The sequence below is a fragment of the Diachasma alloeum genome, unplaced genomic scaffold, assembly GCF_001412515.2.
Source record: "Diachasma alloeum isolate Michigan unplaced genomic scaffold, Dall2.0 Dall_scaffold_00550, whole genome shotgun sequence".
NCBI classification, from domain to species: Eukaryota; Metazoa; Arthropoda; class Insecta; order Hymenoptera; family Braconidae; genus Diachasma; species Diachasma alloeum.
Genome location: NW_021680682.1, coordinates 246052 through 263310, shown reverse-complemented (window position 1 = coordinate 263310; position 17259 = coordinate 246052). Strand labels below are relative to the sequence as shown.

The following is a 17259-nucleotide window of genomic DNA, read 5'->3' as shown; positions in this document are numbered from 1 at the left end:
AGCCGAAGAATTTCAAATTACCCGGGTTAAATCCTTGGTGCGTGGCGAGTGGACCCCGTGGCGCGTTGTTGTGATCTAATATGGCGGAATGTAGTGTTGTGGCTGTTGAGTGTCTACGTCAGTTTAGTAGGATATAAAACTCGCGATTGGAATGACAACGTAATAACAAAAAACGGTTAACCATAATATTAACCAGTATTAACGTTTGATTGAGGCTATTTATCAGGCTGCTTAATCCTACAGCCCACGTGACCGCGAGTGAGATCGTCAGAGGGTTCGTCAGAATTTCTTCTTCCCAATCCAATCGTAACTTTCGTGTGAGCCGAGAGACTGCTCTTAATTGCATTACTGCACATCAATTAACTGAGAATCGAAAAATAAATCATTTGATCCACAATTTATTCCACTGTTGAGACATTTGCGGGTGACTACAGGGGATAAATAAAAGATAAATTCGGGGGAGCAATTTATTCTCATCATTATTATGATGATTATTCGCGTTGTGTGAAAAGGGGGGACGAGATTAAAAAAGTGCCAAACCGATATTAATCGAATAACGAGAGAGTTTTTGACATTTTTAGGAATAAATAAAATAAATAATTAATTGATATTGATTTCCCGCGTATGGAAGTAGAGGCAGAATAATCTCTCTCATTTTCCTTTTCGCAGAGATGTGTGTGTAGTTATATATATACATATATACAAAACCTATATATGCAGATATATGTCGAATATATGCTTGTATGTGTGGCCAAGTCCACAAGAGACTTATGCAACTTGCGCATATAAACATACTATTGTTGTTGTAAATAAACAAGGAAGAGGAGAACAACCCCGTGTGGTTTTATTCGTGAGGGGGGTGGAGAGAGAGAAAAGTGAGTGAATCAAGTGAAAATTTGGTCGAGTTTCGGGATTGATTTTTTATTGAGCATAATAAGAATATTGGTTGAGTTGGTGAACATCACAGTGAATTTATTTGATCATTATCGGGGTTTATATCATTTTTTTTTACTTAAGAGAGGGACTGGGTAAAGTGCCATTGAGTGAACGTAGGTGGTGGTGTATCTTTTGGCCTCGATGATAATTCTGAAAGACGCTGAATGTCAATGTGGATATTGTTACAATTATTTTGGATATAATGATAATAGTATAAGATGCACGTAATAAGAAGAAAGACAGATTAGTAGTGTTTTTTTTTCAGTTTACTTATTTATCAATTTTTTTAATTGTATTTATTTTTGTGGGGAATAATGTATCTGTGTTTGGGCAGAACGGATCGTGCGATTTGTTTAGTTGTTTGAGTGATTTAAGGACTCGATTCACTGAGGTTTGATAAGAGTGGATAAGGGGAATTGATTGATTTTTGATTGTCGTTGGAATTAAGAAGGTAGAATGACGGATACTAGGAGGAGAGTCAAGCTTTATGCGCTGAATGCTGATAGGCAGTGGGATGACCGTGGTACTGGTCACGTGTCGTCACCTTATGTTGATCGACTCAAGGGGATCTCGTTGCTCGTGAGGGCTGAGAGTGATGGGTCAATCCTTCTGGAGAGCAAGATCCAACCGGATACTGCGTATCAGAAGCAACAGGTATTGTTTATTGTTTCATTGATTATTGCTGATGATGAAGTATTAATAGGAAGTAAGAGTACTTTAAACGAATTCATTTATTATTATGATTTATTGGCGAATATCTTAGGAAGGAGGGAATTTCGTGAAGAAAAATGTAAAGAAACTTTCTTATGGGGAATTTTGAGGGCTACAAAAAACTTTTACTGAGTTTTTCTCCTAAGATCATGCGTTTTTTCAGATGTTTGAACAATTAATGAAAAGGTAATTATGGGATTATTGCGATTATTTGTTGGAAATCCTACTCAACCGATGTTGTAAGATAGCTGTGCCATTCAGAAAAACAAAACTCATTGGAAACCGAATCAATTTTCTTAATTATTACCCCACAAGAAAGCTTTCTATATATATTGCGTCTTCAACACTCGTTGTCGAGATATTTTCACAATTAACAGAACTCTCACCTTGCAATTAAAGATGTATGTATTGTTCTCTTTTAGTAAATTTTCACTTTTTGTCGAGTTTTCGGGCAAACTTTTAATCTTGAAAGATTATGTCGTTTTTGGGTTTTATCATTATTTAATGGCACACGAAGTTTCATCATTGTGTAATCATTTTTCTACGTTTTTTTTTTAATTTTTCGGAAATTCGCAAACTTTCGAAAAGATGCAGAAAAATAGTCACGTTTCGGGAGCCATTCAATGATGATGAAAAACAAAATGGTATATTTTTTTGCGCCAATCCCATTAATAGTTCGCTTAAACTGTAAGAAATAAAAGTGAAAATTTTACGAGGAAAAGTAATGTGCCATTTATTCTCGTAATAGCATTTCCTAAAAACAGTTTTTTGTACATTTTCTATAATGTATCTATCATCATTATCATTAGCACTGAGAACAATCCAACAAAAAATGAGTATATCTGCTCCATCATCAGTTTCTAAAATGGAATATCAAGAGACTTTTTTGGTACCCCTCAAACTTTCTTACAAAAACTGTCTCATAGCTCAAATCTCGTGAATGTTCCAGGACACCTTGATAGTCTGGTCAGAAGGTGACAACTTCGACCTGGCCCTGAGTTTCCAAGAGAAAGCCGGTTGCGACGAGATCTGGGAGAAGATCTGTCAAGTCCAGGGCAAAGACCCGTCCGTAGAAATAACCCAGGACATAGTCGAAGAATCCGAGGATGAGCGTTTTGACGACATGTCAGACTCAGCCCCTCCAATTGAGCTTCCCCCCTGTGAACTTTCACGCCTCGAGGATATTAACGAACTCATCGGCAACTGTCTGTCCACCCCAGTCCGAAAAGAGAAGCTCGCAATGGCCCTTGAGTCTGAAGGCTACATAAAAAAGCTGCTGAATCTGTTCCATACCTGTGAAGACTTAGAAAACATTGAAGGTCTGCATCATCTCTACGATATCTTCAAAAACATATTTCTCTTGAATAAAAACGCCCTCTTTGAAGTAATGTTCTCTGAGGACGTCATATTCGATGTAGTGGGTTGTCTCGAGTATGAGCCAACTCTCACCCAACCAAAAAGACATCGGGAGTATCTCCGCCAATTAGCGAGGTTCAAACAAGCAATACCAATAACAAATGCAGAACTATTGGCTAAAATTCATCAAACCTACCGTGTCCAGTATATCCAAGACGTTGTGCTACCGACTCCAAGTGTCTTCGAGGATAATATGCTGAGTACACTGAGTAGTTTTATATTTTTTAATAAAGTTGAAATAGTTACGCTAATCCAGGACGACGAGAGATTTCTCACAGAATTGTTTCGACAATTGACTGATGAGTCAACATCAATCAGCAAACGACGTGATCTTGTGTTGTTTCTTAAAGAGTTTTGTAATTTCTCTCAGAATCTACAGCCACAGGGTAAAGAGGCATTTTATCGTACCCTTACAGCTCTTGGGATACTTCCTGCCTTGGAGATAACTCTGGCTATTAATGATGCGCAGACGAAGACAGCTAGTATAGATATTCTTACTTATATTGTGGAGTATTCGCCGAGCGTTGTCAGAGATTATACTCTTCAGCAGATTAATAATACTGAGCCTGATCAGATGCTGATTAATGTCATTGTGGCACAATTAGTTGGAGATACCGATCCTGAACTCGGTGGGGCTGTTCAACTCGCTGGGGTCCTTCGTTTACTACTCGATCCTGAGAACATGATGGCCACTGTCAATAAAACCGAGAAGACTGATTTTCTCAACTACTTCTATAAGAACACCATTGTGACACTCATCGAACCCCTTCTGGGGAATACTGTTGGAGATAAACCAGCCAGGGAGGATTACAGGACTGTTCAGCTGCTTGGGTTAATACTCGAGTTGCTCTCGTTTTGTGTGGAACATCACATGTATCAGATTAAGAACTGCATTTTGAACAAGGATCTGCTTAGGAGAATACTTATTTTAATGAAATCCACACACACGTTTCTAGTATTATGTGCGCTGAGGTTCATGCGGAAGATTATTGCACTTAAGGATGAATTTTATAATAGGTACATTATTAAGGGGAATCTTTTTGCTCCTGTGTTTGACGCTTTTGCGAGGAACAATGGGAGGTATAATCTACTCGACTCGGCGATTTTGGAGATGTTTGAGTTCATCAAATTGGTAAGTTTATGGGGTTTTCGAACTGGATGGAAGCGGTAAAATGGAACTTATTGTAACTGGGAGTGAGCTTAGAGAAAAATTTCAAAATGAATTCTTCGCAAGAATTTTCACGTCTACTTTTTGTCAATGAAAGTTATTGGTTCGTTGTTGCTGCATTACTTATCATTGAAATTAATGATTTACTAAAAAAGTTTGGAATCAATACAAGTAAGGAGGTCAATACGAGTAAGGAGGTTTCTATGGTACAAAACTAAATTAAAAAATTTAATAAAAATTCAATATTCAATTTCATAAAGGCACGTTTCACCACTTCTTTACTGAATTGATAAATGATTCATTGATTGCAGATCTGAATATTACGAACAAGAATACCATCGTGGCCACACAAAATGCGAACTTCCGATTGTTATTGTCGACGTTCATGTCTGTCTTTTTATATTATGAATTTTTATACGATGTTCTTGGTAATACTTCATTGACTTGCACAACTCAGTAACAAAAAACAATTCATTTTTATTCTTTTCGACACAGAAATATTTTCCTCTAATAGCCCCACGGCAGGGACGCAGCTGGTAAAAGTCCCAGAAAGCCTAAAATATTCCTTCAATTAAAATTTCAATTTATTGTCAATCCACCGAATTCGAGTGAATTCACCATTATAAATTGAATATTGTTATTATTTTCACTATTATTATTATAATATTAATTTATAGAATTGGAAACTGATGGAAATAAACAACAGAATTAGCCCAAAATATTCTTGCATCGTAATATTTAGGGATACAATCCTAACATTATGATACGCGATGTTCATATATTTATTTTCAATCTTTCAGGAGGACATAAAATCATTGTGCTCACACGTAGTGGAAAACTTCTCGAAGGAATTGGAAACAATTGATTATGTACAAACTTTTAAAGCATTGAAGATGAGATACGAACAACATCAAGATAAACTTAAGGATCGTGACAGAGCTACGCTTGAAAGGTGAACTATTTATTCATTATCATTCAATGTCACCGAAGAAATCCTACTAACGGTCAAAAATTTTCCCAAGTCTTCACCAGTTTTGGAAGGAAGTGTCAGAAGACATTTTTGTAGATTATTAAATCTTGCAGAAACGTCTCGACATTTTCATCTGAAATTACCTATTAATTCGTGAAAATACGTATTCCGAATTTCCTTTATGAATCTACGTAACTAAGCCGAATTCCAAGAATTCATAACACGTTAACTAAAAGTAATGAAGAGTAAAGGAGAATGTCCATGGAGTGTAATTCCCATGGAAACGTATCTGTGTAACTAATCAGAGTAGAGCAAATAAAATTGGCGAAAGAATCTTGCCATCTGATTGTCTACATTCTGTCTCCATGTGAATTCCATTTCATGGGCATTCTCCCTTATACTAACTTAAAACCGTGCTGCCACATTGGCCCAATTAAACTGTTTCGAGCCCTTTTTGATACTTTTACTTTGACTATAAACTGTTACATTCGACCCTTTTGACCGTTTTGCTACTCTGTGTCCTTTAATCCTTATGATCATTTTACTCCATTCTTTTATTCGAACCTTATTACCATTTTGTTCCATTTTCCATTTAACCTTTTGGCTCATTCTGCTGGACTCGTATAACCGATAGGCCCTTGGCTTGACCATTATAATTACGTTCCTTGTCTTTCCCATTTGGTCCTTATGACCATTAAACCTTAAGATTGTTCGATTTGAGATGCGCGTTTGGCTGAAAAAAATGAAATGTAACCATCGAGAAGGGCTCAAAATGACCAAATTGTGCCAATGTCGTATCACTCTTGCAAAATACTGTTACTCTCAGTTAACGAGTTACGTATTTTTGAAATATGGCTGAGTTACGTAGATTCATAAAGCAAATCAGTGATACGTCAGAATTCGGATCTTAATTTTTTTATTTTGGCCTTTATATTTTTACCCTTAGATTCTGACTCTTATCTTACGAAATTGATGTACCTTTATTTTCTGTCCCTTCTTGTGATCTTCATATTCTCACCCATTTTCGACCTTTATATTCTCATCTTTAACTTTTGACCTTCATCTTAATTTATTGCCTTCATTTTTCGACTCCATTTCGTATCGCCAGAAGTTGATTTAGAGTTTCATCATAATAGAGAGATCAGGAGAAAATAATTTCCCGATTATCCACCACTATATTTCCATCACTTAGGCAAAAATATTGAAATCAAACAAGTTTATTGTAATTTACAATAATCTGAAAATTGTTGGTTGAATTTTCTAGTGTACCATCAATTTTACGGAATAGTCGATACCGGCGTGATCAGAGGCAGCTTGATGAAGACGAGGAGATGTGGTTCAATGAAGAAGAGGATTTTGATGAGGGTGAGGCAGTGGTACCTGCGGCTGCTGCAGATTTAGTGCCGCCAGCGTCAGCAAAAAAGCAACCGGCAAGTCCGAACTCGGGACAGAGTCCGAATCCCATTCCAGCAGAATCGAAGAATCAACAACAAGGCCAAACTGTCCTTAATAACAACACTGCCAGTAATATTCTGGCTACACAACAGTCCCAGGTTAATAACAGCAGTAGTTTATCGACGGCTAATGAATCCTCCATTTCATCTGGAATCATTAATGCATCTAGTGATAGTGTGGAAAAACCTAGCACAACAGTTTTCAAGAAGGTAAATTTTCAGTTCTTATTATTCATTCATTTTCTATTATGTATCATGTGGTAAAAAGATAATTGCATAATTATGAAAGATGTCTACAATCAAAGAATATTATTCGGAAAATTGATTTCGCGACCCAAATGATTTTGCCAAGATCTCATAGACCGGCCAATTTCAGGGAAAAAGTCATAGGGTTGTTCTTGTAAATCATGTAATTTCCTACAATGGAAATCTTCTGTCCTTTCTCAAATCGATATGTCACTAGACAACTGTTTTGATCACTTTTTTTCATTGCTATCATCCACAAACATCTCGAGAATAAGCGATTCTATGATGAAATATCCTGAGACCTTTTTTGTAGCTGAGCAAATTTTTATTATTGAAATTTTTAGATATTTTCTTCAAAAATGGGAAATTAATGCTATAATATCGTAATTCACTCAACGTCTACCATTTTTTTTTGAATTCTCACCTATTTCTGTTAACAATTCAATCATCTCCAGGACTTATGGGAGATCCTTTCCAATAGTTCATAACAAATGTATATGATGACTGAGAGGAGGAATTTTATTGAAAAAATTCTCTTGATTTTTTTTTATTAATCAGTAGCAAGATACAGAAGATTCTGAAATATTTTTTTCATAAAAACTCAAATGGTCTTCAAATTTCAAATATTTCATTTCTAAAGAGATCTTTATTTCCTCATTATCTATTCTCATTCCCAGGGATTGGTAGATTACGAAGGCGATTCCGACGAGGAGGACGAGGATTCAGAACTCAGCCCATCGCCGAAGAGGCAGCGACTTTCATAGTAGACACAGTTGCCTTTTTACTGAAAAAATCACCATTACCATTAATTCCCTCAACAAAACAAAAACTCACTCAAGCTGATTCCAGATTGACTCCACCTTTTTTTTTCTTTTTCATATCCTTTTTTGTACTATCTCTCCTTCATGATTTCCCTTATCAACGGTTCAAGGCTGAAAATACTGCTTCAAACGACAAAAACATGATTTGAACAATTAATACCAATCTATCGAGGTGCAGACCTCGATTTATTGACTGAGAACGAACAGGAAGGATCATTATTGTTTTCCCTTCAATGTAATATGTATAGTAGAAGTCTAATTGCCTGTCCGTACGAAATTTTGTACAATTTAATTGAGGAAACAAAAAACAAATCAATTTCTTTTTAATAAAAAAAAATTAAAAAAAATATAAGTAAAGAGAAACCACAATATGGAGCCGCGTATATTTGGAGATGAAAAACGCATCAATAGATTTAACGAGAGTGAATGAACTGTAGAAAAGAAATGAATCAGATATAACAAGGTAATTATATGAGTTTGTAAGACAAACAAGGAGATGAGCGAGTAAAAAATTGATAAGAAAACTTTAGACTATCTTGGATAAGATAAATACTTATTTATGCGCAATCATACGCCTATGTTGTGTGAAGCGAATAGTGAATTTTTGAAGAGAGAAAAAAGCAATTAGTAGTTCCCATTTTTTCCGTTTTTAATGTGTCCTACAAGGTGAATAAATTCATGTTCTTTAAATTAAATCGAGTAAGGATTACAGAATGAAATGAATAAACATGATTAATATACTTGCATGGCGGCAATTATACGTGAATTTTTCATACTATTGTTTATTGCAGCAACGAATCCTGGTAAGGATGATGGGGGGTTTAGGTAGTTTATTTATTATTATTACTATTCTTCATTTCACTATGGTGGAGCATGAATGAAGGGTTTGAAGAACTTTTATAGATGGAAATACGGATTTAATGATTGGGGGGAGTTTTCTTTCTGGCTCATGGATAAGGAGACAGGAAAAATTCCGGTTTTTGGGCTTGCCAATCAATTTATTCTTGTTCATACGGAAGGAGGAGATGATTTGGGGATTCTAGGCAAGTTTTCTGGAAATAGCTTGAGACAGAAAAGCGTATGAGGGAAAACGTGTGGAGAGCTTTTTTTTTTGAGGAAGAAATTTAAGGCGACGAAAAGTCTTCAGGTGTTTTTTTCTTTTGCTGAAATGATTCGTTACCGAGGCTATTTAACAATGAGCAACCATCGTTGAATTTAAGTCCAATGTAAAATTTTTGATACCGAGTTCATTATTCCATTAACGTGTAATTTTAGAGTAAAATGGCAAAAAATATCTTTTGTAGGGGGAAAAATTTGCAACGGAACGTGTTTTGTGACATCTTTCTCTAGAGTTGATAGTTAACGAGATGATGGTAGAATTACATCAAGTAGAAAGGATTGACCAATCGAATTTTTTGTTTGTCAAATGCGTGAGTGAATGTCACTGTTCAGTAATTTTGTGGGAAAATGTAAAAAAATATTTTATATAGATGATGGAATTCTCTACAAAACTTATCTTCTGATATTTTTCTGTAAACCACTTTTTGTCAATGCGCCAATTACTTTGCATTTTCGTTTTAAAAACATCTTCCTTTCAATTGAAATTTCAGTGCATTTTATGAAGTGTTGGCTCCATCGTGGAATTTCAATTAAATAATCTCATAATGATTATAAATAGAGGTTCAAAAGAATTTTCTATTCATCTTCATCCATTGGTAATGACTCAAAACATTTTGCGCTGCTCCACGGTATGAGCCTGTAGGAAGATCAAATCCCAAAAATTTCTAAATCTAAGAAAAAAAAATCGAAATTATAAACTTAAATCTGGAGTGAAGATTGTAAGCTAGTGTACAGATTTTTTAACTGGTTTTATTACTGTAGGGATCTGTTATAAGAAAATATCCAATTCGTATACCCCACCGCCAGAGGACGAATTTCAATGAATTAACGTAATAAACGTAACAAGTCAAGTGGAACATCTTCCTTAATTCTCTAGTTGAACCGATCTCATCGATAAAAGGGGATTTTGGATGAGAGTGTCTAGAGACCTTTCTTGTAGTAGTTGATAACATCGTCCGCAAAAAGCGTCTCTCAACATTTTCATTTGAACTTGAAAATTACTTAGATAATTCCATAATTGACAAAATCAACATAAATCTGCTTGTTAATTTTTATCACTTCACTACTGAATTAGCTAATGAAGTATGTACATAAGCAGAATTTGAACGAACAAATGAGTGATAATCTTGACGGCAACGTAATAAAGACCAGCATGTAGAGGAATTAATGAATCATAATTACGTATGAACATCACTATAAAAAACCCGCAGAAAAGATGAGTGCAACGATTCAATTGATTAAATGAAATTCGGTGAAACTCAAAATGGTGGAGAATCAACGATTGTATTAATAAACGAAACAAATTATTTTCACCGGAGGGGAATTAATTAATCATCTAGAAACGAAAAATATCTTTCGCCGTAATTCATTGTATTTTCGTGCAAAATGGCTCAGTAATTGTTGTAAGAAACTCTCTTTGACATAATAATCACGATAATAACAGAATAATATTAAACAATGAATAGTAATGATGATAAATATAGTTATCATTGACGATATGATACGTATACATAATATGTATTAATGGAAGAATTCGGAAGTGCAAAAATCGAGAGAAATAAACAGAGATTACGTGGAACACAAGCCAAGTATCGATGTACATCAATAAAGGATGTTTATTTTTGTAAATAATCATTAATTATCACAACTAATTCCTTGCCTTAATGGAGATACAGCAATATTCAATATTTATTACTATTGGAGACTATGAAAGAAATTTAAGGGTTCGGAGAGGAATGAATTTCATTGGCTTGGCCTAAGATACTTTTCAAGGTTATTATCTATATTGAACAGTGATTGGACAACACTGAAACATTTCGCACGAACGTCTAACGGCTGATGATAAATTTTCTGATGTCATAACATGAATCCGTAGTGAAGTGGTGAAGTGGAGAAGATGAGTTTGGAAATTTTTTAGTAGTTTATTTGAGTGATATTTTGCAAACTTGTGGATTGGGAAAACTGCGTCTATCAAAATTTCTTGGTGAGGAATTCGGTTTGGCATACTTTATCACCGATAGAACATTTTCTCCATAAATGACCTATTATACACAATGAATTCCTTTTATTTTTCATCTTTGATGTTTTGCATTAAAGTCTATCACATCATGTCAGTTATACATTGTACAATTTGAATTTGTAAATGTTTGAATTATTGTGCGCAATTTAACATGTATAATCCAAGCATGTGTAATTTCAGAAAAACACAAAATCCATAAAACTCGGGCTCGGATTGGTGGATTTTATTGTTCTTAAATTCCGAGTGCTTCAATTATACCTTCAATGTTCAAATTGAACATTCACGAACTTGAATTATGCAATGTGGGATTCAGATTGCGCAATGTCTCATTCGATTGGTACATTTCAATTGAGTAGAATGCAATATGTATCTCGTGTGGTTAGGATGTGAGGATTACAATCGCTGTTGACAAAATCTCAAATTTAAAATATGAAATGATGTGCCAGAAAATTAAGGAACTCCGTTGTGTGCAATAGATCATTTTGCCGAGAAAAGACCATGCTAGTGTCAAAATTTGCCTTTAGTTCTCGGGAAATTATTGGAACAATTGCATAATTAGGCTGAGCAGATTCGACAACTTGAATAGATCGAACCAATCGATGACAGGAGTTTGTCAATTATGCAAATATGTCATTAATTATCCAATTTAGGGGAAATGAGCTCATGAAATTTTCTACGAAATGTTTCTCCTGACATTTTTCTCTAAACCTCCCTGGGATGCACCATTGTCTCAACTCATGTTACAATTGAACTATTCACATAAATGAATGCATGGGTACAAATTTTTTCATATTTCACAAAAGATAAACGAGCGATTTGAATGATGAGCAATGATAACTGAAGCTGCATAAGTGGCATTAAAGTAAAAGTATCGTAGAGGAAAGCAATATTTGCATTTTGATTCATCATTTATTAATTTGTTAATTAAAGTAATATGAAGTGAATAATCGTTTCAGAGGGAATAAAAAAATTCTTAAGACGTTAATGAATATATCTGAATCGCTTTATTTTATGTAAGTATGTGGTAAGGCAAGAAATACAAGGATTTTTGTAAATATATGACCAAATTTGAGGAAATAACATAACAAATACTATGAATTTTCCTTTCTCTTTCGTTTGATTATAATGAAAGGTATATATGGTTTTCTCTACAAATCTATTTGTGTTCTATATGGAAAATATGATGATGATGAGTAGAGAGTGATATGAGTGAGTGTTTTATGAGTAAAAGTGTTGTAGAAGTGCGAGAAAATATTTAATTATAATAAATTTAAATTTAGAAGAAATTCAATGAATATCAAATTTCATTTATAATTCTCAACATGCAATTAGAATTTCATTGTGAACGTTGAAAATAATTCAAAGAAAATTTTAATTGGAATCTTAATTACAGAGAACTGGAAGGTGGGTCAGAAATATTGTATACATATTTTGTGAATATGTCTAAAAGTAATGTTTTTGAAATTCTCTATTAAAAAAATCTCCCGATATTTTCATTTAAGCTCAATAGATATTTATTCTTTATGCAGATAGCTGTTTGAGCAAAATCAGAATGCTTTTTTGCCACTATTAAAATTCTGCACAAAAGGTCACTTAACATTTTCTTCTAAAATGGATGATCAAGAGAAGTTACTCCATATTTGAAGGGTAATTTCTTGTTTTACAATTTTTTATTCATTACTTAAAGCTCGGCTCCATTATCTGCGGAGCGTTATCTGAATTGAGTTTTTTGTTCCATTTTTATCTTGAAATTTCAACTCTATGTTCCATCGCTCAGAGACACTCAAAAATTCTGATTTCAGATTGGAAAAACGGTTAAAAAATTCTAAACATTTTTAAAGGGCGGTTTTAATTAATATTGAGCCATGATTTCAACAGAGGAGATACGAATAATGTATAATTACCGTGGCAAATGAGGGCCTGTCAGTCACCACCATGGGGGAGGAAAAACGAAATAATAAATCCTTTGGCACACCGTAACAAGACGATTGTACTAAAAAAGGCTCTTTGACAAAATTTATAATATTTTCAAAAAATTTTTCATCCCACTTTTACGATGAATTACCAATTACTTACGTCAATCTCCTCGATTAATAATTGTATTAGCGTTCAGCTGTCACTTTTGACGGGAATTGAAAACATTGGAAAATCGCTTTCTTCCGTTTTTTGCGCCCCCGACAAAAGTCACAATTGATAGTACAATTTTCAATTACGGAGATTGGTGTAAGTGATTAGTAGTTCATCGTAAAAGTGTGATAAAAAAATTCGTAAAAATATTACAAATTTTTGAAAGACCTTTTCGTATAGTCGTCTGGTTGCACTGCGCCAAAGGATTTAATATTTCGGATTTTCTCCCCCCCCCCCCATGGGGGCGACTGACAGGTCGTCATGTTCCACGGTAATTATACATTATTCATATCTCCTGTATTAAACTGATTTCTCAATATTAATTAAAGATGCTCTTTCAAAATATTCAGTTTTTTTTTACCTTTTTCTCAATCTAAATTCATAATTTTTGGGGGTCTCTGAGTGACGGGGCATCGAGTTGAAATTGCGAGATAAAAATCGAACAAAAAAAGCAATCTAGATAATGTTCGGCAGGTAATGGAGATGAGCCTTTAGTTCAATAATTATTGAATTCAGGAGAAAATTTTAACATTAAAATTTTTTGATAATCACACAAAGTAGTCGGTAATTACTCCAAATGAAATTTATAAATATTAAAGTACGACTGTCTCCTTCCGAATATCCAATATGCTAAGAATGGGAATTTCTCTGTTAAATAAATTCCCATTCTCATTTGACTATTGAAAAACGCCCTGAACAATCCGGACCACCAGAATCGAGTCTGCAGAAGGTATTGATGAACGAACAACTGAAAATTGAGTATAAGTCTGCTGTAAGTGGGCATGGGTTCCTCAGAAAACGTGAGTGAATTATTATTATAGGATACTGCAGTTGATATCAAGTGATATGTCATGACTTTATAAGCATGAACGTCGATAAAAGGATTTATGGGCCATAAACCCTTGAGCAGAGCTGTGCTCATTTCGTTAAAGTGCTTTGTGTTCTTGGCAAGATTTGGCATGAATACTGCTTCCAATAGTCTTCTGCAGAGAGCTTTTGTATCGTCGATGCTTCCATTACAGAGATTGAACCTGTAATGAAGAAAACAGATTGAAAAATAGAATTAATAAGGAGAGAAATAAAACTGAAGTAGAATATATATAGGTGAGGGACAAAGTTTTGTATGTGATTATCTTCGTAATTATTGATGGGAGATCAAATATCAAGGAAATTTTTTAACTGGAAAATGATTCATTCATAGAAACAATTTGATTGATATTGTGTCCTAAAACTATAAGATCGATATAATTATCGATTTTAGGAGAATGAATAAGCATCTTTTCTGTTGAAAATTTTCTGATTTATGAAAAAAGGCATGCAACATTTATTTATAGAACAACCCGTTAAGAAAATATTTGCACAACCAACGTATCGTCTCCGTATAGACAAAGGGGCATAAGTGGTGTGTATAAGTATAGCTGTTACGCCCCTTTGGCTATACGACGACCATATGTAGTCACTTTCAACAGTTTTATTTTCATAAGTAAAATCGTTTTGACTAATTTTTATTCCACCTTTCGTCTGTGCCTAACATATGACCAATGACTCTCCAGAAGTGAAGAAGTCCATCAGCTTCTTTATCACTCATGACAATTCCCAGAGGTTCTGCACAAAGTAAACTGAATCCCATGAAGCCGAATTGAGTCAGAGCCATATCTCTTTGGGATATCCTCCCAATTCCGACTTCAAAGCAACGACGAGAGGCGATGCAGTGTTTCCTTCGTACATTGCTCACCGATTCGAAGAACCTGCAATCAAATAAACAATTTCATTGAACATCAAATAAATGGAATCGATCATTCTAGAAATGCATAATCTCGTCGAAAATAGTGTGAAGATTATTTTGCCAATATCCCGGAGGCAAATTTCTTTACAGGAAAGTCAATTTTCTTCACCAGAGATGTCGTCTGATATTTTTTTCTACACTTATCATGATATTTGCAAACAATAATCTATAAAGTAATGGAAGGTTAAAGAATTCAAGTAAAAATTCAATTATTTTTCAGATATTTCTGGAATTAGTAAGTTTAGCATAAAAAAAATCCCGTGATATCCTCTACACTGAGAGAAGAAAAAAAAATGTTTCGAACAAGTCTTGTTTGAACAAAAAAATCACAAGTTGATAATTGTCAAAATAGAAATCCTTTCATTGATACAAATGAAAGTTTTAATCACTAGGCGAGACGCGCGCTTGCCAGGCTGCATGAAATTGATTCGTCAATCAATTGTTTAAATTCGACTAATTCTTGACTTCATTAAGGCCACTGAATATTGGCGAGAATGACAACAATCCTTCACTAAAACGCTGAAGGATTGATCAAGTGGATGTAGTGAGAAAAATCACATGTCATTTCAAAGATTTACTTGACATCTTCGAATTGGTATATAATAAACCCTCATTGCTTAAGTGCAAAGATACAATCAAGGATGAAAAGAGCGAATTTCAGGGTGTGACATGTGTGACGTTCAAAAGAGAAACAATCTCCAATAACTTTATGAAAATTCAACCAAATTGCATTCAATACATCACAATTTGAAGGATCAATATGCCCTTCAAAATGGTATATCAATCTTTCGATTGATTTGATGCAAAAGAAAAGAGAAAAACCAACCAAAGTCGATTTTGAAGGAAAATCACGAAAAACCGATTTTTGCCTAAAAGTGCTATAGTTTAATGAAAATTGATCAGGATGGAATGATTCACGTGTCAATTTGAAGCTGATGGAATAGGCTTTAGAATGAGTATAAAACATAAGGTTCATCAGACAGGAAGAGAGACATTAGCGTGAAAAACCGAAAGAGGACAAGCGTCACGGTCGCGGATTGTTCTATGGGGGATAAATGATGGCTCTGCTTCCAATAAGGAAAGTTACATAATAGGTATAACACCGTCATTATTATTCAATTAAAAAATTACTTTCTTATCTTTAAGAATTGAATAGTCGAAACGCAAAACTACTCTGCCTTGTTTCGTATAACACGAATATTTATGGCGGGCAAAATAGGTATGGTAGTATAAAATAGCGAATAGGTAGTGCTAGAAACGGGATTTCTTGTTTACACAGAAAATAAATATTCTTAGGGATAACTAAATCTATGTTTACCACAAAAATTTGTCATTTCAGGATCATCTTCGAATGTTTAGCAAGGGATTTTTTATTCTTGATAATTTTCAGCTTGTAATTGTTTTTTTATGTAAAACAAGACTTGTCTGGAAACATGTTTTTTTGTCGCTCTTTATAAAACGGTCTTCTAAAATTTTTATTCAAACTCGATAGTCATGGGCATGCTTCAATTTCCTATCAATCTAGATTGATCACATTATAAGCGAAACAATGAGTAAATTCATCATCTGATTCGAAGGAGTGAAAAAACTCAAGAATTCCTTCGCAAAAAGGATTATCAATAAATTTATTTACTTGATATTTCGATTTGGTATACTCTTATACCAAATGCATGTATGCAATATCGTTGCAGCGTATCGCCGAAACGCAGCACATGGGGTTCCACTCTGCTTAGTAAACCGAAGAATATCAAGAATAGAAGGTACGGCCAGCAATACCAACAATCCTGATAATTTTGCAATCATCATGGTGAATATGTTCTTTTCGAACACTTCTTGACCCAATCGAAATTTCTCATCATCGAAATAATCAGGAACTGCAATTGTGGAGGATTCTCCATCCGCTGGAACTTTGGAGCCCTCCTCCAGGAGGGAAGTCAATCGTTTCTCAATGTCATCTTTGTCTAAATAGAAAAGTCCCAAAATGAAAGTAATGAAAAAATAACAATTATGATTTCGATTCAAAAATGTTATTAATTTTGCGCAGAGTGCAGCTTTTATTGAATCTCGGAATTGAAGGTTGAGGGATGCCTCGCGATACGAAGATTTTCTTTCAGAGAAGAATGAGAGCAACGAAAAAGGTTATTATTGAAAAGTTTCCAATATTCTTCAGTTCCGAAATATTCACTGAATGTACGCATTGCGAAGCGAAGTCGATTAGGTTCACCTCACTACTTCGTTCGGATGTCAACTTCTTGCTGAATTACTCGGAATTGGGGGGAAAATGGTGGGTTTCACACAAGACTTTCATTTGTAGGTAAGAGAATAAAACTATCAGGCTTAGAAAAAGAAAAACTTTATTTGTAGCAACTGCAAACTTCATTTCACTTTACAAAAAAGCACATAAAAATTAACATATTTCCCATAGGTTTGAAGTAGAGGAGGGTGTGCCTGTACCGCCCACCTAAGGGGAAATGCCAGTTTTATA

The 17259-nt window shown here is 34.5% G+C and overlaps 2 protein-coding genes across 2 annotated transcripts; one reads left to right on the top strand and one right to left on the bottom strand.

Annotated features, from left to right (window-relative positions):
• The first annotated feature begins 109 nt into the window (after positions 1–109).
• On the top strand, positions 110–12147 carry LOC107043174 (serine/threonine-protein phosphatase 4 regulatory subunit 3). Its single transcript, XM_015264535.1, has 6 exons — positions 110–159; positions 670–1590; positions 2597–4195; positions 5032–5183; positions 6466–6865; positions 7579–12147. Exons 2-6 carry the CDS (start codon positions 1393–1395, stop codon positions 7663–7665), a joined length of 2436 nt encoding a protein of 811 aa, XP_015120021.1. The 5' UTR covers positions 110–159; positions 670–1392; the 3' UTR covers positions 7666–12147.
• Positions 12148–13273: 1126 nt separating this feature from the next.
• On the bottom strand, positions 13274–16972 carry LOC107043162. Its single transcript, XM_015264502.1, has 4 exons — positions 16969–16972; positions 16408–16735; positions 14503–14736; positions 13274–14019 (listed from the first exon to the last, which is right to left on the bottom strand). The coding sequence occupies exons 1-4, from the start codon at positions 16970–16972 to the stop codon at positions 13557–13559; spliced, it is 1029 nt and encodes a 342-aa protein (XP_015119988.1). The 3' UTR covers positions 13274–13556.
• Between the last annotated feature and the right edge of the window lie 287 nt (positions 16973–17259).

Excerpts from the sequence above, each read along its gene's own strand:
- LOC107043174 (XM_015264535.1), top strand. The coding sequence starts at position 1,393 with ATGACGGATACTAGGAGGAGAGTCAAGCTTTATGCGCTGAATGCTGAT. Across the intron at positions 5,184-6,465 it reads GACAGAGCTACGCTTGAAAG|TGTACCATCAATTTTACGGA; the intron begins GTGAACTATTTA and ends TGAATTTTCTAG. Across the intron at positions 6,866-7,578 it reads GCACAACAGTTTTCAAGAAG|GGATTGGTAGATTACGAAGG; the intron begins GTAAATTTTCAG and ends TCTCATTCCCAG.
- LOC107043162 (XM_015264502.1), bottom strand. Across the intron at positions 14,737-16,407 it reads ATACCAAATCGAAATATCAA|GTTCTTCGAATCGGTGAGCA; the intron begins GTAAATAAATTT and ends ATTTGATTGCAG. Across the intron at positions 14,020-14,502 it reads ATGTTAGGCACAGACGAAAG|GTTCAATCTCTGTAATGGAA; the intron begins GTGGAATAAAAA and ends TCTTCATTACAG.